The sequence below is a fragment of the Cervus elaphus genome, chromosome 3, assembly GCF_910594005.1.
Source record: "Cervus elaphus chromosome 3, mCerEla1.1, whole genome shotgun sequence".
Classification (NCBI taxonomy): Eukaryota; Metazoa; Chordata; class Mammalia; order Artiodactyla; family Cervidae; genus Cervus; species Cervus elaphus.
Window position 1 is genome coordinate 41,921,405 of NC_057817.1, and position 26,833 is coordinate 41,948,237.

Genomic DNA, 26,833 nt, shown 5'->3' on the forward strand with positions numbered 1-26,833 from the left:
AGAGGAATGCATCAATTTCAAACTGGATCAATAACCTCTGAATACTTAATAACTGAGTTACTTTAAATTCAACTGAATTCCTTTAAAACACACAGAATTAATACCACTGACTAGAAACAGATTTATTTTTAGGAATGAAACACACAGTTGTTAAATTTGAGTTGCTTGAGTCAAACTATTAATATTACAACGGGGCAGGGTCAAGGGAGGGAAAATTTTAGTTTTACTAGTAAAATTAGAAACATCACAAAAAATCATCTCTGTCCATGAATCTCCAGGCCAGAACATTGGAGTGGGTAGCCACTCCCTTCTCCAGGGGATCTTGCCCACCAGGAATCGAGGTCTCCCGCATTGCAGGCAGATTCTTTATGAACTGAGCCACCAGGGAAGACCAAAATATTATACCGGAAGACATATAAGCTGAAAGGGGAATAAAATATCTAGCTCATTAAAAAAAAAAAAATCTGACATGAAATAACTACAAGTAGAAAATGTTAAATATGTACACATAAGCTTGTGTGTTGGAAGGACAGCAGAATTAAGTAAAATATATCAAGCACCTAAGAACTATGTGAAGCACTATGCTGCTTCATCTCCTTATAAAGTATTATAGAGAAGGTATTTATCCCTTTTTTACAGACAAGAAATAAAAGAACAAACTCCCCGCTCCCCCAAAAAGAATACCAGGTTAAAAAACAGTTTAAAAGTTTATAGATCTGAAGCAAATTTTTCTTTAATCTGACAAAGAGATAATAAAGTATAATACTGTATTAGAAGAAATACATGAACATATTCTAAGTAGACTCCTACTATTTGGCAGAGTGCTAAACAAAAAACGAATTGAATTCTTTATTGATCATTTTTCAGAAATCCAAAATATCACCTAAGAAATGTTTCCATGAACTACCATTGCACAAACTGGTTAATAGCATATTCCTTAAACAGTTATGGCATGATATGTCACACTTTATTCAATCTTTTGCTAAAAATTAATAATATTAATGACATAAGTAATAAGAAAAAAGGTAATAGCAACCAAATTCTTGAATACTCATACTTAAATAGAGTCTCCTGAAATCTTTAAAGAGACGGGAGAAAACTTAATTGATGCAAGAAGTCTTCAAGTATCCCCTTTCCATTCCCAAAGCAACTGGCTTCCTTAACTCACTGTCCTGCCCACACATAAAGGGCAACTATCTTCTTACCTCCTACCTGTCCCCATATCCTCTTACCTCCAACTTGTCCTGCACTTAGCTGGTTAATCTTCTCTGTATACTATTTCATTATGCCATTTCCTTCATTAAAATCAAAGAATTTTAGAGAAAGAAAAGTCTCCAGAGACTTTTCCAAAAGACTCCAGAGTCTCCAATCAAATTACAGATGAAGGTCATTCAACTTAATTTATAGATGAACTAACATTAGGCATTAAGTGACTTGCCCAAGATCACAAACAATGAAGAATAAATACACTGATTCAATTTCTTGTCTCTAATTTCAACCAATCACACTTTCTGCTTCCTATAGTAGTTGCTAACCTTTGCATCATATGGGAAACTTTAACATCTGGGTCCCTGCCCAGAAACTGTGACTTAGTCTGGGTCCAGCAATTCATAGGCAGCGGGATTTTTTTTTTTTAACTCTGTGGGTGTTTCGGCCGGGGCGGGGGGGGGGGGGGGGCAGTAAGGGTTGAGAAACACTGTTGTAGAGTTAAATCCAATCTCAATTTGTTTACTCTTTAAAGTGCTCTGTTAAGACCAAAAAAAATTCTTCTAGTCTTTATTTTTCCCTGAGATACAACTGACATAATAGTTTTCCAATCAACTTAATATTTTACTCACCCAATACAAACTCTGGTTTCTAGACACCACATACTTGACTTACACTGTTCTTCATTATTTTCCTAGTCTTCTTCCCTAAATATACCCCCATATTTTTACTCATATCCTTCTCCCCACCTAGAATTCTTTCCCTCCTATTGTTTTACGGAGATAAAGGACTATTTAAATCAAAAAACCAAAACCCAAACTGCTATGATCAAGGTATTTACGTGCAGTGTATGTATAGCGTACTTGGCTGTATACGGAAGGCACCTCTAAGTCAAGACAGGAAAGCAGAATGAATCTGGGATCACCAATGTTTGCTAGAGAATACTGTACATTAGCTGAATAAAGGAAGAGCCCTAGTCAGGCATTTGGTAGTGGTGCTAGGAGTTGGGGTGAAGTAGGGGGTGATGTAAACATGTCACTGCAGTTCAATCTGAGAAAACTGCAAGATGTGTGAAAGTGAGGACAAGAGATACGTGCCTGGTGGAAGAGTGGGCTTGCTTCTGAGCACTAAGGATATATGAGAGAAGCATGGATGAAGTTAACCTGGCTTCAACATCTTCAACTATGAGAAGCTGCTATGTTAGAACCCAGCCATGATTCCCGAACAATATTTGTCTGCATCTTCACAGCAGGTGGCATTCTATCTGTGGAATAAACTGTGTCAACCTCCTACAGATACCTTACACTGCTCCTAGTTTGCACAACAGATTAGTGGCACGTTTTCACAAAGTTTTGCAGGTCTTAAACCTTAGCGGCCACCCTTATCCTTCTCTTCCGTTCATACTCCACATACCCAAATCATATTAGCTGTATGTCCAAAATATCCCAAATCTAACCACCTCTCAACATCCCCATCACTAATCCAAGCCACCCTATTTTCTTGCCTGGACTGCTGCAGTAATTGCCCTTTCTTTTTTCTTATCACTTGGCCCACTTCCAGTCGGTCCATTTTCTACATAGCAAGGTGATCTTTTAAAGAGGAAACTGTATCTTAAATTCCCTCCCACTAAACTTAGAATAAAATCCAAATTCTTTATCAAACCTTCACAAGACTCCATGATCTGACATTTGCTACCCATTAACCTTCCACTTTCTTTGTTCATTATACTGGCCCTCTCATTCATCCTTTAACACATGAGGTTCATTCTTACACTGTCATGAATTAAGAACATTTGCATTCAGTTATCTGTACCTGAAAAATCTCTTACCCAGATCTTTCCAAAGACTTCCACTTCTCAACAGTCTGGTTTGCATTCAAGTATTACCTTGTCAGTGATACTCTTCACCTACTTGAAAACTGTTAATCCCATCTACTCATCCACTAATATGGTAATTTTTATAGTACTTATTACCAGAATATTATTTGTTTACTAAAAGTCTGCATGCTTATTCTATGTCTTCCTTCATTAAAATAAAAGCTCCATGAAAGCAGCAACTTTGTTATTTGCCACACTCTTCAATCCTGGGATAATTCTTCACTCATGGTATAACACAATAAATAACTGCTATCATAATTCCTTAGTCAGTGGACTCTTGGAGTCTGTGGATTTAACATTTATAGTTTCTACTATGTGTAAATTGCCTTCCAAGGTCATGACATTCAGTAAGTAATATGTGGCACCCACGTTTCAGAGAAACTCATGTTCGAAAAGTTAAACTTATAAAGCAAGGCAATCTTGGCTCTATTACTTACTATCTTAGGCAAGTCCCTTAACCTTTAACAGGGTTATTGAATGTTAATTTCTGGTTCCCTGTTCATTCCAATCCAGCACACAGCTTCAGGGAGTCCAGGGGTCTTTAAACCTAGACAATGTACCTAAAATATCCCACCCTAGTAGAGAACATCATGTAACTTTAACACAGGACTCCATTCACCAGCTTCTACAGTTACCACTTGATGCACAGCAGTCACACAAACCCTTGGATGAAAAGTTAATTACAGATTTGTATACAATTATACTATACTAGAACCCATGATCTCACTAGCTCCAAGTCCAGCGTTTTCTGGGTACCGTTATGTACTACACAATCACTTCCACCCAAATCTGGCAAAATGCACCTTTAAGCAGCTCTGTATCCATTCCAAGAGACACTCCTTCCCTTGTTTAAACTCAGTGAGTCTGAGGTTTGGAGAGGGCACTCTACCTTCTCCACCTTTTCTACCTCTCATCTCTCTAATCACCAAGAACAAAAACAGACAATAGACCTTCATTTTAATGGCTCAAATTCCTACTAAACTTTGCCCATCTGAATAAAGAGTTAATAGTGGTACTCAATCCACTTGGGAGGCAAAAGAACTTTGTTGTATCAAGTCCAATGCACAATTAAAATTAGCTGCCATAAGAACAACATCATCAATCTATTCCCACCTACTTATTCTATCTCCCCATCCTTTATTAAGGTCAGCCCCTCAAGTTTTCTCTTTCTGACTTACTTGTACTACTGAAGCTGTGATCCTCAAGTCCTAAATGGTAGCTGATGTTCTCTCTGACAAGGTGTATGTTCAAACTACTTTGGCCCTGCTAGGTCTATCTTGACAGACAGAGCCCAGGAATTCAGGCTCTGTTTTATTTTACTTTACTAATTGTAGTTTCCAGGCCTGTGCAACAGAAAGAAACAACTGTACCCTGACTTGAGACATTTCAGCTCCAGGTGACCTGTGGTTCACTTTTTTATAAGCTAATACCTACAATGTCAGTTAAAAGAATAAGTCATGCATTGAAAATGCTAGTTCTTCATTGCTACAGTAATAGAGCCATTTATTATTTTAAACTCCAACAGGAAATATTTGTCATAAATGACTTCTTTTTAAATTAATAAGTACCTTAAAATACTTTCCTAATGAAAATAACTTTCCACATTTATTAATCTTTGTAAAACTTTAACAATCAGCACAATCATGTACACAAATTAAGAAGTCAATAAATGTTTATCATACCAATGAAATAACTATATTCCAAACCTAGTCCAGGCTCTAACTTAGCTCAATTACAATTTCACATTTGCAAGTTAAAAAAATTAGGTCAGATTTTCAAAGTTCATACAGCTGATAACGCTGTAAAATAACTGACAGTCTCCTTCATTAAATAATCTTGGCTTCTCAAATTTAACTTTCTCCTTTCCATTATCTACTTTCTGCTGTGATAAACTGTGGGCTTAAGTTCTTTGTAGTGGTTCTATAGAAATAAAGGGGAGCTTTAAAATAACTAGATATTTCCAATGTAAGGGTTACCAGAAGAGTGAAAGTAGTAGATTTCAAACAAAAACAGTCCAGACAAAACAAAACAGCTAGCTAATAATATTCCCTTAACAATGAGAATGAATATTTGCTGATAAATAAGCAACATCTTTTTTGTGTAATAAAAGGCTTTAAAAATATTTTCTACTTAACTAGAGGAAAACTGTTAATACCAGTAAGTGACTAATAATTTTCCTTACTAATTCTGTATTAACAAAAATAGGGCTATGAAACAAAAGATGGAGAGAAAAAAACAAGATGGAAATTGTATTTTTGTAACAAAATACGCTATTTCCCCCTACTGAATTTCAACATAAAATTGAAGGGTAAAGTAGTATGACAAACTATTCTGACATCTATCAAAATTTGCCTTTTATTGGGAAAGAGTTCAAAATGAAATATCTGAGTTTTATTTGAAGTTGGTTAAATTACTTGGTCATCATATTATCTGCTTCAGTTACTCTATTATTCTGTAATTTCTCATGGGAATTTATATCCCTTTTAACACTCCCTCCCACTAAAGAGATGAGAAATCAGTAGTCTCTGACATTAAGAGAGATGATATACCTTATTAATATATAACAGTTTGGAAAATTAATTTGAAAAATTGGCGAAAATTTTAAATTTTAGTTTTATAAAAATTTTGTCATAATAATAGTTAACATTTATTGAGCGCTTACTATGCGCTAGGCACTGTGCTAAGCGCTATAAAAGTTAATACAACACAAAATAAGAAACAAAATCTTGTATATGGAAAAAGCATTGAACTATGAGTCAAAAACAGAGATTACATACCCAGACTGAGCTACAGTAAAGAAGTATTTGCTAAACAAAGAGAGCATTTCACAAACTGCTAGGTATGGGCTTACATTAATAAGGCCAAAAAACATAAGCAAAACAACCCACCTAACTGGCCAATCAAAAATCCTTTAACCTCCTCTAATTGAAAACATAGAGGATGTCTATTTCTAATTTGTTTAGCAAATCTTCTCCAAACCTACTGCAAAGGAACATACAGATACGAAAGATGCAGAAATAAATTTTGATCTACCCTATATCCAAATAATTTTGAATTAGAAAGGTCTGAAATAATGAGGTTTTGCTAACTAAGTAAAATAAGGAAAACTGAAAATTAAATATCCTTCCTTTTAAATCCTAGAATAAACCCACAAGGGCAGCATTATTCTTTATTTGATAGTTATTTTTTCTTTAAATAAAGTATCCCAGAATAAATACAAAATTCTTACTTTGTTGCCCGTATAAACTTGCCCCAAACTGAGACAGCTGACCTGATGTAGATGGTGATGCCAGCATCTAGAAACAAATTAATTATATTAGAGCATAAAGAAAGTACACAGAACATTGCATTGACACTTTACATACAACATATCATAGTATGTGAGTCAAATCCACATTTCTTCTCAATCTTCAGAAAAACATAAACATTGCATAGTGAATTCCACATTAATTAAGAGCATAACACACTGGATGACATCCAACTATGCAAATAAAATCAATTTTTGATCACTACAAAGTGTTTTTTCTCCAAATTACTCTAAATAAAACTATGACAGCATCATTACTTTACTTAAAAAAAACAAAAGCAAACTAGGCTAATAAAAACATGAAGACAGTACCTCAAGTCAGTCTCTATAAATTTAACTAAAATTACTGGATTCTTAAATAATATATTAAGCTAAGTTCTAAATTCAGTTTATTAAAGTTTATTATTTTATTTATTGAAAATGAAATTATCTAAATAGAAAAGCTTTGTATTTTATAATAGCTACTGATTTTTATATAGAAATAAATTGATGTGTATTAAGTGGGTAGAAAAATCTAACAGACATACACACATAACCATATACATGGGGACATGGTACAACACCAAAGGACAAGCCCAAAATACTTACAAAAATATTTATACGTGGTATATAATGTACATTGTATGTACATGCATGGCATTGGTACACAATGCCCTTCAATCTACTGCATCATTTCCCGCCCCCCAGAATAAAATTCTTTGAAGGCATGTTATATTCATGGAACATGTCATATTCATTTTTTATTTCCTCATAGAGACTAGCACTGCATGTAGCAGTGCTATAAAAAAGCTAGATGTTTAAACTGAGTAAATGAAAATGTGTATGTGTAAGTGTATGTTTGTGTATTCCCTGTCTTATATTAAGCAACCATCAAAACACCTTAATTAAATAACATATGAGTCATGTCATCAAAAGGGTTATAATCTAGTGAAAGAACAGAATGAATTATATTAATACAACTAATTATGTTCCAAGGCATAGTGTGGTAAATGCTCTAAAGAAAGTATAAAGCAACACTGGAGGAAAGTATTTCTAAAAAAGGGTCGAATACTTCCCAGACTACTAACATCTGATGTGGGTCTTCCAGGGAAAGAATATGCAGCGAGTGTGATAAAAGCTAGTGACATGATTAGAAAATAAAATACAAGAAACAACAGTGACCGAACAATAGAGTAATTAGGGAAAAGAGATAAGGCCCACCCTATGCACACTGGGGCACAGAAGAATGGGAAATAGAGTATGATGGGGCCAGATGTAAATGGTCTTCTTAAATGCTATGCAAAGATGGCTACTAACTATGGCAATAAAGAGAAAAAATAATTTTTAACCCTTTCTTCGGGAGCCACATTGCGTGGCATGTAGGATCCTACTTCCTAGAGCAAGGATCAAACACCCAGGCTCCCTGCTTTGGAAGCCCGGAGTCTTAACCACCGGCCTACCAGAGATATCCTAGAAAAAATAACTTTAAGCTGGGAAGTGACATGATCAAACTGTGTGCTTTGGGAAGATAATTCCAATAGCATAACTGGATGGAAATGGTAAGATATTGAGCTAGAACAGAAGCGGGACTAAAAAGGAGCCCTACTGAAATGGCTGAGGTAAAGGGGAAAGGAGGTGGATGGAGACCCATCCACTCTGATTTCCAGTGTAAGAACTGGGTTGACATTGACCACATTAAGAAGCCAGGAGGAGAAATATTTTAACAGTAGAGTCTTATACAATATATATTTCCTGCTATCTTCATGCTGAAATTCTGAATTGTTTTAATTATTATGAAATTGAGGAAAGTTTTTATACAATAGTAGTTTTAAACGAATGACACACAGCAGACTCTTCTGGGGTATAGCTAAGTTCACACTAAACACTATATTTAAATACAGCAACACATTTTCTGAAGAAGCATCAAACCTTATAAATATTCCTTCTGAAAACTGAAGGGTAAACAATATAAACAATTAAACTAAAAGAATATGCATTTTATGCCTGACCAAGTTCTTCTGTTACGTACAATTATCATTACTATTACATAACCACAAATATTTTAAGCACATTAAAAGTTCGTTTCCAACTTGCAAGAAAAAGATCGAAGAAAATGTATACTGAAGCTTTAGTTGGTGACAGAAGGCCTTAATAATCATGATTTTCTGTTATCATTATAAACAAAAGTAAAAGAGAATAGTTTCTCCAGGCTTCACATATAAGATGCTGGCCAACATGAACCCATGTCTTGGAATGATACATAATGTAAATATTCTAGAATGGACCACTGAAATTTTACTTTTCCCAGAAATGTATATGCTTACTGTGTACATAACTCCAAAGAACAGACATTTTATCTACTTTCTCACAAAGGTTATACATTCACAAGTGAGTTACAGGTATCACCCCTCTCAGCACTGAAGAGAACGCAGAGGAGGAGACACACCATGGAGGTAAAGGAAGAAATGGATCCCTGGGCCAAAAACACTTGAGTCAAAGAGCAGTGGGGTGACCCAACCACCAGTGGGCCACGTTAAATATTACAATTCCCTCTATGTATGAGTACATGAGGAAGGTTAGTAAATGCTGCTTTACAGAAGTATGAAAGCAGTTTAATAGTTCATAACCTTATAATCATCCAAGTAAAATAAGCATTGATCAGCTAAACATATATTAAAATGACTTCAAAATGTGTCAAAAATGCAAATATATAACTTCTTATGAAATCAATCCTATTGGTCTGTGTTAGTCGCTTGGTTGTGTCCGACTCTTTGTGATCCCATGGGCTATGGCCCACCAGGCCCCTCTGTCCATGGAATTCTCCAGGCAAGAATACTGGAGTGGGCAGCCATTCCCTTCTCCCGGGGATCTTCCCAATCCAGGGATCAAACCCAGATCTCCTTCACTGCAGGGAGGTTCTGTACCGTCTGAGACACCAGGGAAGTCCAAGTGGTATGTGTTTTTAAACTCTGAAAGCATGCTTCATTAAATATACTAGTGGTAAAAACAGATTTTAAAATAGATTTAACACACAATGAAGGAATATGGGGTAGAAATGGTATTTCTAAGAACAAAAAAATGTTTAAGAAATGTACACTGGCACAGAAATAACTATAACTAGCAGACAACAGAAAATTTACATAATTTTTTTAAATGTTGAAAGTTAACTATATACAGATAAATGTCTTAGAAAAATATAGAACTTTAGATCAAGAGACATACTTTGTTGTTGTTCAGTTGCTAAGTTGAGTCCGACTCTTGCGACCTCATATACTGTAGCCCGCCAGGCTCCTCTGTCCGGGGGATTTCCCAGGCAAGAACACTGGAGTGGGTTGCCATTTCCTTCTCCCGGGATCTTCCTGACCCAGGGATGGAACCTGCGCCTCCTGCATTAGCAGGCGGATTTCTTGCCACTGAGCAATCACTAGTACCCTGCTTTTACATTCATTTTTGCCTAAGAAGAAAAGTTTATCAAACTAATTCTAGGTAAAATGTCACATAATCAACCAGTAAGTAGGTTACTGTGTTTCCAGTCTAAAACCATCATAACAATTATATTCTTCTTCATTTCTCAGTCTACAACACACATTTCAGTCAAAAAACAACACTAAAAACCAGGAACAACTAAAGGAAATAGTAATGTAATTCAAGTCATTTTCCTCACTCAACAAAAAGCTCCTTTATCCTTTTGCTCAATACACAGAAAGCCAAGGAAATCAACAAGTTAGAAACTGTGTTTTTAAGTCATTTCCACTGTTACTAGATATAATTCTGAAAATCATGACCAAAAAAGTCTAAGATTATTTTGTTTTACATAATGTGTATTTGAAAACTTTATAATAGGCAAATCTGGCTCCTTTGTCTAATAATAGGCAAACTGCTCCAGCAATCCATAACAGCAAAGAAGTGTTAATTATTCTGTCCCCCTCATGCTTCCCAATAGTGACCACCTCTCACAAATATTCCCTCCAATAAATGTACCTTCAGTCACAAAACCTATTTTAAGAAACATTAAAATCAATTTGGTCAAGAAATAATTTTCTCCATAACAAATGAGTTCAAAATACAACAAAGTTTAAAAGTGAAATAAATTTTTAAGTGTTCCTTAAAAATCCATTGTACAATAAACTTAAAGGGTATGGTGACAATGTAATTCCTAGCACTGTCATTTTTTTCTAGGACAAAAACAGCAAAGATATATGACTCTGACTATATAATATCTACAAACAGAAAAAGAAACAAAGGGAAAGAAAGTTTTAAATCTAGATAGAATCTGAAAAATATTTAAAAATTAAAAATAGTATGGTTAAAAAAATAAGAAACCAGTGAAGTCATAATGAAATCTAGCAAACAAAAGGAAAGACTATGATAAAATAATATATTAAAAAGACAAAGAGAAAAATGGGACAAAGGAGGATGCAGGCAGAAAAACAAAACAGTCATTAAGTCATAGGGCCTCGGTAGTTTATAAATCACAAACCAATAACAAATTATGAGTTTACCAGGTGTTTTAAGCAATTTTGATTAAAACATTAAGTTTTCAAGAATAACATTTTTTAAAAATATAATATATGCTGAAATAGTCAATGTAATACATTCCATTTGAACATTTAACACTCAAAATCTTTACTAAAAAGAGTATGGCAATGAACATCTTTATATTATCTAAATTTCTGGTCAGAGTCAAAGCACAAATTTATAGAAAGGCATGGTAAAGGCTCTTAATATGTACCGCTAAACCATTTCCTACAAAGTCTGTATTAATTATGCTTCCACAGCAAGATACTTCAATGTTCCCTTACAGACAATGACTACTCTTCCACTTAAAAGCAAACAAAAACTCAAAAAACAACAAAAGACCCTCTCTACCACTGATAGAATGAAATGGTATTTTCTGACTACGGATTTTTATGATTGTTATTAGTGAATAAACATATTGCAATTATTTTTGTAGATATATCAAAATTTGTTATACCTTTTAAGTGTATCATTTTAACTCCCTTTTATAAATAGAACTTTATCTTTAAAATACAGTCTGAAGATTATTTGTCAATGAAATGGAGATTTTAGAACATTCCCTTCAAATGATTTGATATTTAATTCTAATTTCTTTAGAGTCTGATTTATTTACATTTAACTCTATTAGGTTACTGCTGTCATAAAATTTTGAAATATTTATACACATTCAAATTTTCTATTAAAAAATTTAAAGGTTATTTTGAAAGATTTTTAGGTAAACAATCATATCATCTGCAAATAACGTTAACTTTGTTATTTTCAATATCAACTCATTTCCTTCCCTTTCTCTAACAAAGACTCAGTAAGAGTCTGTTATCTCCTATACCTATTGTAAGTTCTAAGAACACAGCAGTAAACTAGAGAGGCAAAGTCCTTGCCTTTGTTAAATGAATTCTACTGCAGTAGACAGGATAACAAATAATTAATAAATATATATATCAGGTAGAGCTTGGTGTTATAACTGTTAAAATGCAAGAAAGAAGTTAGAAGGTACAGCAAAAGTAGTACTGAAATTATATACAAGACTACTTAGGAAAAGAGGGATCAGAGAGGCTTCTCACGTGAAATATTTCAGCAGGTACATGGATGGAGTGAGAAAAAACTATGTGAAAAGTGCAAGCTCCTGCGACAGAAACAAATTCAAAGAGCTGGAGAGTCAGCCAGCATGCCTCCATATGTAATGAAATACTAATCATGAAGATGACAACAATAATGGTGATAGATCATATCCTTATTTTAGACTAGATTTTAATAAACTATCGATTATTAATTGGCCTGGGAGAAATCCTAGTTGCCATAATTTCTATAGGCTAACACAAGTATGTTGGAGAAGACTCTTGAGAGTCCCTCTGACTGCAAGGAGATCCAACCAGTCCATCCTAAAGGAGATCAGTCCTGGGTGTTCATTGGAAGGACTGATGCTGAAGCTGAAACTCCAATACTTTGGCCACCTCATGCGAAGAGCTGACTCACTGGAAAAGACCCTGATGCTTGGAGGGATTGGGGGCAGGAGAAGGGGATGACAGAGGATGAGATGGCTGGATGGCATCACCGACTCGATGGGCATGAGTTTGAGTAAACTCCGGGAGTTGGTGATGGACAGGGAGGCCTGGCGTGCTGCGATTCATGGGGTCGCAAAGAGTCGGACACGACTGAGCGACTGAACTGAACTGAACACAAGTATGAAAGGTAGGAGTTCAAAATGGTTGTTATTCGTCAAAATGGGACGCAGCTTACTCTAATAGGTTTTAAGAGTTACTTTTTTAAATAAAAGTAAGGATGGATAGGTGCAACATTTTGTATGTCTTTACCGCACATATTAAAACAAGGAAAAAGGGATTCCCACAAGTTTGTGCTTCCAAAATGCTTATTTAAGCTTAAGTAAGTTATCAAATGAGTACAACAAAGACTTAGATTAGAAAATGTGAACAATTTATTACATTTATTACAGATATATTTTTAAAGAAAACCCTAAATTGCTTAGATTATATTGTCCACAAAGAGTTGTCTATTATGTCTTATATGAATATTTTTTCATTTTCTATAAGATTCCCCTGCCAGAACTGCCCAAAGCCTCAGAGCTAATAAATGGTGGCACTAAGATTCAAAAAACGGAAAGGGAAAAATCAAGCTCACATCTGCCTGTGATTTACTTAATCTTGTGAAAACATTTAAGTAATGTGTCTGCAGTATTTATAAAATTACTTTTATACCTTAAAACCAGGAAACTCAGCATTTTATAAAAGGACATATATAAGCATCTTTTGAAATAAGTGATCTTGGAAAATATGAAGTAGTCCTAAAGAAACATTTAGCAATTTAATCAGCACACAATCTTACAAAGAACAGTTTCCCAAATACTTCTACAATCATGCATATGATGAAAAAACAAGTTTCATGCTTTACAGTTTGGGCAGATAGGAATCAGTTAGGTTTTGGGGGTCTTTTTGCATCTGAGATTTTTGTTTTGGATAGTTGGATCAAAGATTCACTCAACTACTGGCCAGTTTTCCTTTATCATAAATTACAATTTAAAATTATTTTCTCACCAGGGAGAAAAAAAAATTACAAAAATGTCCCAGTTATTATGTTAAAATTTTTTTCTTTTCAAAAGCCTTATAAAGCACAAAATAATCATCTGCAGATGATAAACACAACTACTGAAAAAAACCAAAAAGAATTAAATGGAATGTTATAATTATTCATATCAGCAGCCACATTTAATATTTACTATTTGGTCTTTAAGTTTTGCATATAGCTATTCATTCAGTCCTTAAAAACACCCATGAGTCATGTATTACTGAGAAAACTCAGACACAGAGACTGAGCAACCTGCCTAAGGACACAGCTAGTAAACCATGTGACTGAGATATAAATTCATGATAAAGTAGAGTTTCCAGAGTCCACAGTCTCAATCAAAAAATAATAAAAGAGTTTTGGCAGGTAGCTGGTTATAAAATAAATATATATACATACCAACTATTCCATACATCAGTAAAAAGCAATTAGAAACATGAAAATGGCTACCATAAAACCCTACTTACTAAAGGGCATAAAGAGCAGAAATAAAGGAAACACACACTTCTGAAATAAGGTAAATACCAGTATAAATGTGTAATAGTCAAAAACACTGTTGTGAAGGATGTGAAAGATCTTACCTAAAGACATGAAAACTGCCTATAAAGCTACAGCAGTTCCACTATGTTGCAGTTCTTCCACAGAATCAGTATGATAAACAGAACAAGAGTTTAGGAATAGGCCAAACACATCAGATCTTAGTATATATTAAGGGAGAATTCCAATTAGCTTAAATGAATAGTCTAACTCAGGGGTGGGCAATTTACTGAATGCAGGCCAAATCCAGTACAGTGCTTATATTTGTAGGATGCATAAATTAAGAATGGTTTTCCATGTTTTAAATGGTTATATAAATACCTACATATTATCCTTTATTTACCCTCTAGGAGGAGGAAATGGCAACCCACTCCAGTATTCTTGCCTGGAGAGTCCCAGGGACAGAGGAGCCTGGTGGCGTGCTGTCTGTGGGGTCGCACAGAGTCGGACACGACTGACGCGACTTAGCAGCAGGAGCAGCAGGCCCACAAAGCCTGAAATGATTACTGTCTGGCTCTTTATGGAAAAGTCTTCTAACCTGTGACCTAAACTATAAAAAAATGTTTTGGGACAACTGAATACCAGATAGCCTTAATGGGTATGGGCAGCAAGAAAGGCACCACAAATTCACACCTCTATCCAAAATACATTTCTAATGAAGTTATATGTGAAGAATTAAGTACAAAAGTGGTAGAAGAAAGTCATTGGGAAAAGTCTTCCGGAGGTATGACCTCAAATACAGAAATCGTTAAAACCATAAAGTCACACAAAACGTATGAGTCAAATGCAATAAAAATGATAAATATTCTTATATTAAAAAATAAAAAACAGCCTGAAAGCAAAAAACTGAAAAAGAAAAAATTGTGACAAATAACAGAAGGTTATAATCTTAATATACGGGAAACACTAACAAATAAATAAGACCTATCATTTCAACAGAGAAATAGAAAATGGCATAAAAGCAGTAATCCACAAAGGAAGAAATGAAAATGGCCAATTACACAGAAAAAAATATCACTGGGGGGTGTGTGTGTGTGTGTGTGTGTGTAAATTCAACAATATTTTAATGCACATTATGTTAAAACAATAAGTTTCTTTTGTCTACTGGCAAAATTTACAAGTAATAGGTGGTATTTTTAAGGGCACAGAGAGTGCTGATAGTAAAAATTGGTACAAACTTTCTAGTGAAAAATATGTCAATAAGGCTCAGAGATTCAACTAAATATATTTTTAAATAAAAATATTTGAAGTATAAAATCAAAAAGTTTAGCAGTAAATTACTCCCAGCTGGCATCATTACAGGTAATTTTTCCTCTCCTTGCTCCATGCTTATTTTCTAAAATTTGTGCAGTATCTCTGTACTGTTTTGTAATGAAAAAAGATTCAGCAATAGCAGAAATTCATAAGCAGCCCACAGTATTATTATTTCCATTTTCAGATGAGAAAACTAATAGGCAAAGCCAAGATCCAAACCCCTCTCTGTACTGTGTCAGAGCCCAAATCCTTAATCCCTATGTCTTACTACCTTCTTAATTAGTTTTTAAAAGAAGTTTTTCTGAAGCAAATCATTCTGTTATTTCTGGGACAAACAACTAATCTGTAGTAACCAACATATGCATATGCATGTGTATAATAATTCTGACTAAAAAGTTTTGACATACAATATTTCTGTTCCTCAGAAGACAGACATCTCTGTCATTCATTCTCTGCAAATGCTTTAAGAATTTCAGTTATTGTTACCATCTTTCTAAAAACCACTACTATATTGCAAAATAATTAGCCTCCAACTAATAAAAATAAATGAAAAAAAAAAAAAAAGAATTTCAGTTAGACAGCTTCTTATCTTCCTCATCAGAATGAATGCTTTTCATCAATAAGCAATAGTGCACCATATTTTTGCATCAATCTTAACTTGTACTGTACAATCACAGTAACACACCACACAAATCAGTTTCTGCAATGATGCTACCGGAAAGACATCCCAAACTATTAACAATAATATCAAAACTTAACCTTAGAATTTTATGTAAAAAAATTTCAATTATAATTTACATCAAATAGCAAATAGCTAGAAAGGCAGGAAAATAACAGAAAATTAATCAGATGACACTATTCTGTGAGCTACTCAATTGCACAAAGAAAACTACCAAACACTGAATTTGAAGAGTCCTAATAATGTGTTTAACAGTTAGTTGCCAAAATGACACAACTGTCAAATAAACAAAAAGGAGTAACATCAAGATAGAAGAAAAAAAAAAAAAAAACCCATCAAAATTCTAGCTTAAAACTTGAGTAAGCCTATTTGTAAAATTCTAAAAGATATAGGAAGTAATTTACTAATGATTAACTTTAATGAAAAATGAGGGCATTTGTTATATATCTTAAAATTTTGTAAGTGTTTTAAAACATCAGTAAGAATCTCATTAGGTTAATACCTAGACTAAATTACTATACAGATAGGGAAATTAGGAATAACAAGTTTATAAAAGTTTGAAAGGGGAGGAAAAAGTTTGCCAAGTACAAAAGACAAGAATGCAACTGGTTTGACTACAGTATATAGTGTATAAGTTAAAGTAGCTTACCAGAAATTGAAAATAACAATGGAATTTATTTTAAAATACTTTATCAACTTGCTAATTATGGCTTGGCTATGTTCTAAATCCTTTCATTTCAAATGAGATTACTGAACTAATAACCTGCCAAAGCATTTAATCCATACTTCTTTAATATACACTCTTCCATGGTGTGAATACAGTTCTTCAATATTTTTCTACTGCAGCATCCCTACAGCCAAGAGAGAAGAGATGTCTTCCTATCTGAGGTCTAGGATTATAACCAGAATATTACACAGCAAAGTAAGTTTCACTGAAGCCTGCCATTAAAGTTTTAAATCTGTACAAATCAGCTTTCTGCTCTTTATAAAAGTGCTGTTTTAATAAGAAAACTTATTTCACAAATTTTAAAAATCAATGATCTAGAAGTAATATCATGTTTACCTCATGTCTTGAATACTTCCTAGCACAGTATTACCATATCCCAACTTGAGAAGCATACGACACTTTGTCTCCAGTTAGAATGTTAGAAAGTTCATCATTTTGATATCCCAAGGGCCTAGCACTGTGCCTAAAACAGAGTCACTCAACCAAAGATGGTACTCTGCAGTTCATATACTGCGTTCCAGGAATCAGAAAGAAACAGACATACACTATGTAAATACAGCTTAACCAGTTAACTTACATCTTTTTCTGACCGATGTGGAAACATAGAAGACTGGCTGTAGTACATGTTTTCGTCATGGTAGTCACTGTCGACCCCCTCTACAAACTTCTTTCTTGAAGCACCAAACATGCTGTTTGTCACCTAAACAAAAATATTACTTTCATCAAGAATAATATTTTGGAAAATGTCAAGCTTTACCTTACTCCTATGTAAAAAACATAAAATGAAGTATTGCTAAGATAAAGAAACAGGTCAACTAAAGATTAACGGGACAGGTGAGAAACTCGCGACTGTGTAGTAGTAAATGTTTACTTGCAGGTCCTGAAAGTAGGAGGAGAAACTTAAAGCTCTGTTGTATGCAAAGATTCCAGTTCCTTTAAAAGAAAAAAGGATCACTATTCTTGAAAAATGGCAACCCAAAATATTTTCCCATACAAAGATTTTTTAAAACATGTTTGGGTTTAACTATTCAAAATCTTCACATGCATCTTCAATATTATTCAATATGAATAATTATTATTCAGTACAAATAATCCTCAAGTATCTGAGGATTCTTATTCATATCCAGGAGTGTCTCTGACATCACTATATCTACTTTCTAAACTAGCTGTTTTGCAGAGTATATCATCTTCACTGATAAGCTAAGTTTATTGAGATAAAGCACTTTTTGAGCCCATGAATAGCATACGGGAAATTTTATCTCAAGTCACAAGCTCTCGCTCATGTTAACAGTAGGATAAATTTTTCATTCATCATCCTGGTGTAAATTTATGATCTTCACTAAATAACCTGCTTACTCTTGTGTTTTAAGTCTTTATCACATCCAACACTAGCAATTCTGAGCATTCATCACGGTAACTGCTAAATCTGTGTTTTCCCCCAACATGACCTCTATAAAAATTCCAAAACTGCCAGGTTATTTACTTAAGGTCAATGTGTCTATCCCTAGTAATACACTTTGTAATTCAAAGTCAACTGAAATGTCATGACAGGAGAGATTTGTAAAGACTTGAACACACAGTAACTACATGCTTTCACAAAAAAATTGGGGGAAAAATTAATCAAATTTGACATCCATCTGGTACACTATGAATAAGTGTATTTTTTTGCCACTGTAAGAATAAACAATTTCCTCTCATTTCAAAATAAAGACTGTAGTTACTACCATTTACCAGTAGATATGGTAAACTGATAGACTGCAGGCTTTAAAGCCCAAATGTGATGTGCAAGTCTGTTGAAATCACCCAAGCTATTTAATAATCACTTAATACTGGAAGTTCCTTGCTAAATTTGTAGGAAACTGAGATGCTATATATTTGTGTTTTCTCTCCCTCTGGCAAACACCCAGGGAGTCTGGGCAAATTTGGTATTGATGGAAGAGGAACATTTTTGTCTTCCTCTGTCTAGGCATTTTACATGTTTAGTTTTGCTTTCAAAAAAGTAAAACCTCTTTGCATAATATTCAGTTAGGTTCAGTTCAGTAGCTCAGTCGTGTCCGACTCTGCAACCCCATGGACTGCAGCATGCCATCACCAACTCCTGGATCTTGCTCAAACTCATGTCCATCAACTCTGTGATGCCATCCAACCATCTCATCCTCTGTCATCCCCTTCTCCTCCTGCCTTCAATCTTTCTCAGCATCAGGGTCTTTTCCAATGAGTCAGTTCTTTGCATCAGGTGGCCAAAGTACTGGAGCTTCAGCTTCAGCTTCAGTCCTTCCAACGAATATTCAGAACTGATTTCCTTTAGGATTGACTGGTTTGATCTCCTTGCAGTCCAAGGGACTCTCAAAAGTCTTCTCCAACACCACAGTTCAAAAGCATCAATTCTTCAGCACTCAGCTTTCTTTATAGTCCAACTCTCATCCATACATGACTACTGGAAAAACCATAGCTTTGACTAGACAGACCTTTGTTGGCAAAGTAATGTCTCTGCTTTTTAATATGCTGTCTAGGTTGGTCAGGGCTTTTCTTCCAAGAAGCAAGTGTCTTTTAATTTCTTGGCTGCAGTCACCGTCTACAGTGATTTGAGAGCCCAAGAAAATAAAGTCTGTCACTAAATTTCCACTGTTTCCCCATCTAGTTGCCATGAAGTGGTGGGACTTGATGCCATGATCTTTGTTTTTTGAATGCTGAGTTTTAAGCCAGCTTTTTCACTCTCTTCTTTCACTTTCATCAAGAGGCTCTTTAGCTCCTCTTCACTTTCTGCCATAAGGGTGGTGTCATCTGCATATCTGAGGTTATTGGTATTTCTCTCAGCAATCTTGATTCCAGCTTCTGCTTCATCCAGCCTGGCATTTCACATGATTATTCTACATATATGTTAAATAAGCAGGGTGACAATATACAGCCTTGATGTACTCCGTTTACAATCTGGAATCAGTCTATCGTAGAATGAAGTTTTTTATTCTGTACAATTAATTTCAGAATTCTAAGAATCTGTTAGTTGGCTTTTATGTTAAATGTTATATCAGAACTGTCAAAAGAAGAGTTCACTTTGCTCCATTTGAGTTAACCTATGTATGTAAAATTGATGAGAGATATCCTGGTACTCTCCTGAAATTTTTTTGAATTCTATAAGTTTCATGCCATTTTCTTGTGTTTTTCCTTTTTTAGAATTAGAACTCAGTAGTGACTGTGAATTAAATGTAGTAGTAAAGAGAATTAAATGTATCCTTAAGTTTCTCAAACCAAACCTTTTTAATCTCATGTGTAAAGAGTCTTAATTTGCAGATTATAAAGTGTTTTTTTCCACTGTCACTTTGCTGAAAAAAAACTCATTAAAAAAAAAAAAAAAGTTCTTTTCCCTGTTAGGGGCTACTTAGGCAGTTGGTGGATATGTGTGTGGGATTCTAGCCCCTAAAATTACTTTCAGAGTTACAGAATAGCTTCATCAGGGAGTCTGCTGCCCAAAGAAGATTAAGTATGTTCTAACAAATTAATAGTTCCTTTAAAAATATCTTTCTATATTTCACACCTAAAGAGATTTATAGCCTAAAAACATACAACAAAGCAGAAGTTGTCTTCAGACTACAGTTCATATTTAGCTGAGTAGCTGTTGCTCAGACTTTAACAGGAAGTAGTAAGGTCAGCTAATTAAGCTATTAGGCCTGTACCCCAAAAATGTCGGTTCATGTCCTTCCCCAACTAATAAACCCAATCACCTTTATCATTATTTTATCAACTATAATACTAGGAACTATCATGGTTATAATTAGCTCTCATTGACTACTCATCTGAATTGGATTTGAAACCCAGGTTCAGTCCCTGGTTGGGGAACTAAAATCCTGCAAGCCACACAGTATGGCTTTAAAAAAAAAAAAAAGAAGAAGAGGATTTGGGGGGCAGTTTAAGAGTGACATAATTTGGCATATTTCCTGTAAGTATACATGTAATATGACTGCAGCTAAGCTGTAAGGAATGGACAAGAGGGGACAAGAGTGGAAGCAGGGAAACAGGTTGGTGAGAGATGATGGTGGCTCAGAATACAGTGATATGGTAGAAGTGATGGAGAAGTAGTTAAAGGGTGTATTCTGAGAGAGTGCTGACACTAATGAATATAAGAATGGATGGATATGAAAGGGTAAGATATTCACATTACCCCCTGGAAGAGAATAAGTAAGAATCAAAGGAACCTAGAAATCTACCTTTTATCAAAAGGGGTATGTCAACACTTGGCCAAAATGTATTAAAATTACTGGTTATACCATATATATTGAAGTCAACTCAGTAAACAAAAATTTTAAAAACTAATTTAAAAACAAAATCATGCTTCACTCTACATTACATATAAAATTTGTTCAAAGATTTGGTACATATAATTTTCAGCTTTTTTCAAGCAAACATACAAAGGGTTTACATCCATTTTAACTGACCACCTTCTTCCTCAACTCTCATACCAGATATTTTAATAAAGGAGAAGCAAAAGTCAAGATTTCACCAAGAAAAATACATGAAATATGTATCTACCAAAAGCAATGTGTCTTAAGCCTTTTTGAACACAGATCTAAAACAGGTAACTAAGACATTTTTTATTTGCTTTGACTCCATAAGCACAAATCAGAATATATATAAATATACACACATACATACATATATATATTACATAGGTTAGCATACACTAATTCTATCAGCCTGACACTCCCTCCACTGCAAAAGAAAAAGAGAGAGCGAGTTGGCCTCAGAATGTAGTGACAGGAATTAAACTGAGAAGCAGAATAGAAGCACCAAGTTGGCTGATCTTCCCAGTAAACATCGTCATTACTTAATTAGGACTAGCCAAGAATTCCTAAGGTCTAACATTCCTAACAAATAACTATAATATTTCAAAGCCAAACACAGTAAGTCAAAATAATCACAGAAGAATTCACAGAACCTCAAACTCGAGATAATCTTAACCAACAAACAACTTCAAAGACTGGTAAAGTGGCCCCTGATCCAGGTGGGATGAATGGTAATTACAAAAGGGAAGGAATAAGAGAAAAGGCGTGGAGCTTTTTAAACGGTCACAGAAACAACACTAGGACAATTTACAAGTGAAACATATTTTTAAAAATAAAATTTAGATAGATAAGAAGCAGTAAAAAACAGACCATATCCAAGGCAGGACAGATGATGTTTAATCTTGCAGTTTTCTTTCACCAAGACCTCTGGAAGGAACTTACTCTAAAATCATTTACTGTCTATAATGCTGGAAATGTTGGCTCAGGCATGGAATCCTATTCCCAGGGAACAGAAACACAATCCATGGCAGAGTGGTCCTTTTCCTGATAGCAAACAAATGTAGTTTGATTTTGAAATCTATCTCACAAGGTTCCAGCAGCATATTTTAAAGTGCTGCTAGGACATTTCTACCTGAGGAGAAGCACATTTTAATCAACTTAATCAGTAATATTTAAAAATGACTTTCCAAGTTGTTCTCTCCTTTGTTCTGCATATCATCACTTTCTACCCATTCTTCACATGGCTTTCATGTTTTTTGCTGTTCTTCCTATCATCTTATTAGTTTAAGCTCTGGACTAGTTTTTTTTAGGCCCCTCACTGATCTCTCTTTACATTTCAATAAACATGCTAAGGGTTTACTATATGAATTATGTCAAAAACTGTGATAATGAACACAAAAACTGAGTAAAAGCTCCAAGTCTTGAACAAGCTTACAGTCTAGCTAGGAAAAATACCTGTAAACAAAAAATTTTTCTATGAAAACCTGTATAGGTGCTTTGGGAACACAAATAAGGAACTATCTAACTTTAACTGAGGGAAACAGATTGAAAGATCTTATTATAAAGTAATATGTGAACATATATTTAAATTTTTAATTTTTTTTTATTACAAAAAACACAGTGTGTGTGGGATGGGTGATGCAGCAAACTCTGGCATCAGAGACATCATGGATAAGTGCTCGGAAATGAGAGAAAGCCCAAGAAACAAAAAACTTTTAATATAGTCAACAAGGAGGATGCCTGGAAGGACAATGACAGGTGGTAAAGAAAAGTAAGTTAAATTCCACTGTCAGCTTAATAGGGCAAGCATACAGACAGGAAAATCAGGTATAAAAATCTCGGTGAAGACTTCCCTTAACCAATATTTTACTATGATGTCACATTCATAATCACTACACTGAATTTGTTACTTTCTTACTCTCATATTTCTTTTTAATTTTTCCTAAAGGATACAGACCAAGATTCCAGAGATCATGACCTTAACACATAATTCTGCTGTAGTAATTATCTCAAAATTCAACACAAACCTTATGCCTCAGGTTAATTTGGTTCCTCTTTGCTTTCTGCCATTAGAGTGGTAACATCTGCATATCTGAGGTTGTTGATGTTTCTCCCACCTATCTTGATTTCAGCTGTAATTCATCCAGTCGAGCATTTCTCATGATGTGCTCAGCATTTGGTTAAACTAACAAGGTGACAGCAGACAGCCCCGCTGTATTCCTTTCTCAATCTTGAACCAATCAGTTGTTCCACACAGGGTTCTAACTGTTGCTTCTTGACCTGCACACAGGTTTCTCAGGAGACAGGTAAGATGGTCTGGTATTCCCATCTCTCTAAGAACTTCCCACAGTTTGTCAGGATCCACACAAAGGCTCTAGCATAATTGATGAAACAGAGATAGATGTTTTTCTGAAATTCCCTTGCTTTCTCTATAATCCAGTGAATGTTGGCAAATTGATCTCTGGTTCCTCTTCCTTTTCTAAACCCAGCTTGGACATCTGGAAGTTCTTGGTTCGCATAATGCTGAAGCCTAGCATGCAAGATTTTAAGTATGGCTTTACTAGCATGGGAGACGAGTGCAACTGTCCAATGGTTAGCACATTCTTTGGTACTACTTTTCTCGGGGATTGGGATGAGGATTGCCCTTTTCCAATCCTGTCGCCACTGCTGGGTCTTCCAGATTTGCTGACATAATGAAAGAAAAAACCTTGATGGCATCATCCTTGAGGGATCTGAATAGTTCTGCTGGGATATCGTCACACCCACTAGTTTTACTAGTAGCAATGCTTCTTAAGGCCCTCCAGAATGTCTGACTCTGGGTGACTAACCATTAAGATCTTTTTTATACAGATCTTCTGTGTATTCCTTCCATCTCTTCTTGATCACCTCAGCGTCTATTAGTTCTCTGCCATTTTTATCCTTTACTGTGCCCATCTTTGGGTGGAATGCTCCCTGATGTTTCCAATTTTCCTTAAGAGCTCTCTAGTCTTTCCCCTTGTGTTGTTTTCTTCTATTATTAAGCACTGTTCATTGAGGAAGGCTTTCTTGTCTCTTCTGGCTATTTTTGGAACTCTGCCTTTAATTGGATGTACCTTTCCCTCTCTCCCTTGCTTTTCACTTCTCTTTGTTCTTCCGCTATTTGTAAAGCCTCCTCAGATAACCACTTTGCCTTCTTGCTTTTCTTTTTCTTTGGGATAGTTCCACCTCTGGACCTCTGCATAGGACAATACCTCTGCTTAGAATGCTCTTTCTCCCATTCTTTGAAACTCTCACACCAAATCAGGACCCTTGGTTTACACAGTCACTGAAAATACTTTATCATAACTATAATTACATAACTTTTATTGACCATTTACTATATGCCAGGAAATATATTCTAAATGCTTTAAAATGTATTTATATAATCTTCATAGTTTATTTAGTAGTAACTATGTAACATGCATGTAATCCTCATGTATTCACTTATTTAGTCTTCATTTTTAGATGAGGAAACTGAGAACTGCAGAAGTTGGGTAATTTGCCCAAGGTCATATATCTGATGCGTCCAAGGTTTTATATCTGATAAGTGCCAAAGAAGGGCCATGAACCCATACAATTTGCCAGAGTCCCCCATTTTAACCATGACAGTACACTGACCCTCAGACATACAACTAATAATTTAATGTGTGTATTCTCCCAAAACCATAAGCTTCATTATGGGAGAAGCAGGAAAGGGCAAAAGAGGGCGAGGGACTTCCTCTGCAGTAAACAACGGTAAGCAGAGGGCGCCACATCAAATGTGCGTGCAAGTCAAAAGGCCCCTTTATCAGAAGAGCGAGAACGAACTGACCGGAGGCGTGCGGGACAAAAGCTAGTCTCTATCAGACTGCTCTCACCTCTTTTAGAGAAAGAGACAAGTTTAAAATAAAATTACGCTTGAGAACATTACTACACCAATTAAAAAGTAATTACTGTTTCCTATTCTAAATTAATATTTTTACTTACTTTCAAAATATAATGAACATAATTGAATCATTCAAGGAATTAAAATGATCATTATAAAACTTTATATTTTTACTATAAGCTACTGAAATAGACACTGTAGCATTAAACAAGTAGAATACATTTACCGACTAGATTAAAATAAGAACAAATACCTAATGGCAACATTTTCTTGGGGATTGCATTTCTAAAGTAGCTAGGAGTTTTACTGTTAACATGCTGATACCTGTGACCCACCACAAAATTAACTATTTAACAATATTAAAGTATGAAGACTTTTCTATAGACAACAAATTTTCACCTTTAGCAACAGAGTCTGTACTCATCTTATATTATAAAGGATAAAGAGAGCCAAGTATAGGTAGTGGGTGTGAGTAACAAGACTGTTTTTCACTCCTGCTTCCCTAATGGAGACTTTACTAATTCACTCTGATTGCTGAACACAATTTGACTTCTAGCCTATTTTGCCCTCCCAATTTCATATTCACTATCAGAAAACATTTCACACACATGCATATAGACTGAAGTTCTTTGTTATCTATAAAGTAGGCAGAAAATTAATTTAAAAAAAAACAGTCAATTGCAATTAACATTTATCTGCCTTTACCAACGTGTACTAAACCAAACTGAACCAATCACAAGAAGCTAAGATATCTGAAATCTACTTATCTTCAATACTGGCCTTCAGGAAAAGTTGACAGGTCAAATCCATTAAGACACTGCCCAAATTCTATGAAACCAGAATACTGTGCACCTACATCAAATATATACTACCACCTAGAAATATTTATAACCCAAGGAACTTCTGTTCTAGTGGTATTTTTTGGTAATAGGATTCTGAGCTACCAATCCTACTTCACAACTGTAGTAAATAATACTAATTTTCATTCCTCAAAAACAGTAAAAAAACAATTGAAATGGGATTAGATAAAAGGAGAGTGAGGCACTAACTTTGGGGGAAAAAAACCTAGCTTCTCAAAGAACAAAGAATTTAAAATCTGGAAGTCTTTAGGAAAAAAACAAATGATCTTTCCTTCTATTAAAAAAAACTAAACTACTCTCAAAGTCCTACTAGCTCTAGAACACTGTGACTTGATACTATAATATAAATAATGTATAATGAATAGTTTAATAATCTGCTCAGGATGGATCCAAGAAAAGTGAAGATTTAGATAAATTATAAATTGATAATTTCTAAAATCATCAACTTGAATTGATATGGAAATAAATAAAAGCAATTCACTTCACAGTTTTAGTAAATGCAAAAGGCCTGATAAATGAGCAATAAAAGCCTTAATGAATTCTGAAAAGGTAGCACAGGAAACTGGCTGGAAACGTGATTCAGCAGAAAACCAGAGACTTATATGAACATATCCACAATCATCATCTTGGAGAGTGTTAAACATTCTGGCACAAGATTTTTTACAGGGGTTACAGGAATACTTTGTAAGAGGTGCCATCCCCCACAAACCAGAGCAGCTCACATTCCATAGAAAGACAGACAGGGCGTCAAGGGGAGATGGAGACACATCACTCTTCCTAATCCAACACCTGTTACTGAAAGCTGGTATCTGAAGCTGCCTTACTGAGATGACATTCCCATGTCTGGTATGTACACCATACCTTAAGATGTGCCCCTCCCCCAAATCTACAAAGTCTGTAAGTATTACCAAAAAGTCTATAAATGCTTCTATCAGTCTGACTTTGATCTAGGGTGGATATGTTGTGCATGTTTCAACTTGAAGAAAAACAGATTTTGTGGTTTTCCAAAATCTTAGTCGCTTGTATCAATATGCCTCATACAGATTCAAACCATCAACATATAAGCTTTAAAAGATAATTGTATCATCCTAAAATCAAAACTCTTCAATTACTCAAAAAGTGCTAACCAATTAAAAAAAACCACACAATC

At 34.8% G+C, this 26,833-nt stretch overlaps 1 protein-coding gene across 5 annotated transcripts in view; it reads right to left on the reverse strand.

Annotated features, from left to right (window-relative positions):
* Window positions 1-26,833, reverse strand: part of CNOT2 (CCR4-NOT transcription complex subunit 2) — a 123,051-nt gene that overhangs the window by 23,887 nt on the left and 72,331 nt on the right. For 3 of the 5 annotated variants that reach the window (XM_043887154.1, XM_043887189.1, XM_043887163.1), the window contains 2 exons: window positions 17,238-17,360; window positions 6,312-6,378 (listed from right to left, as the gene is read on the reverse strand). In XM_043887154.1, coding sequence (XP_043743089.1) covers window positions 6,312-6,378; window positions 17,238-17,360 — 190 coding nt within the window. Of the gene's footprint in view, window positions 1-6,311; window positions 6,379-17,237; window positions 17,363-26,833 lie in introns of those variants that run through there. The other 2 variants (XM_043887170.1, XM_043887180.1) reach the window with 2 other exon arrangements.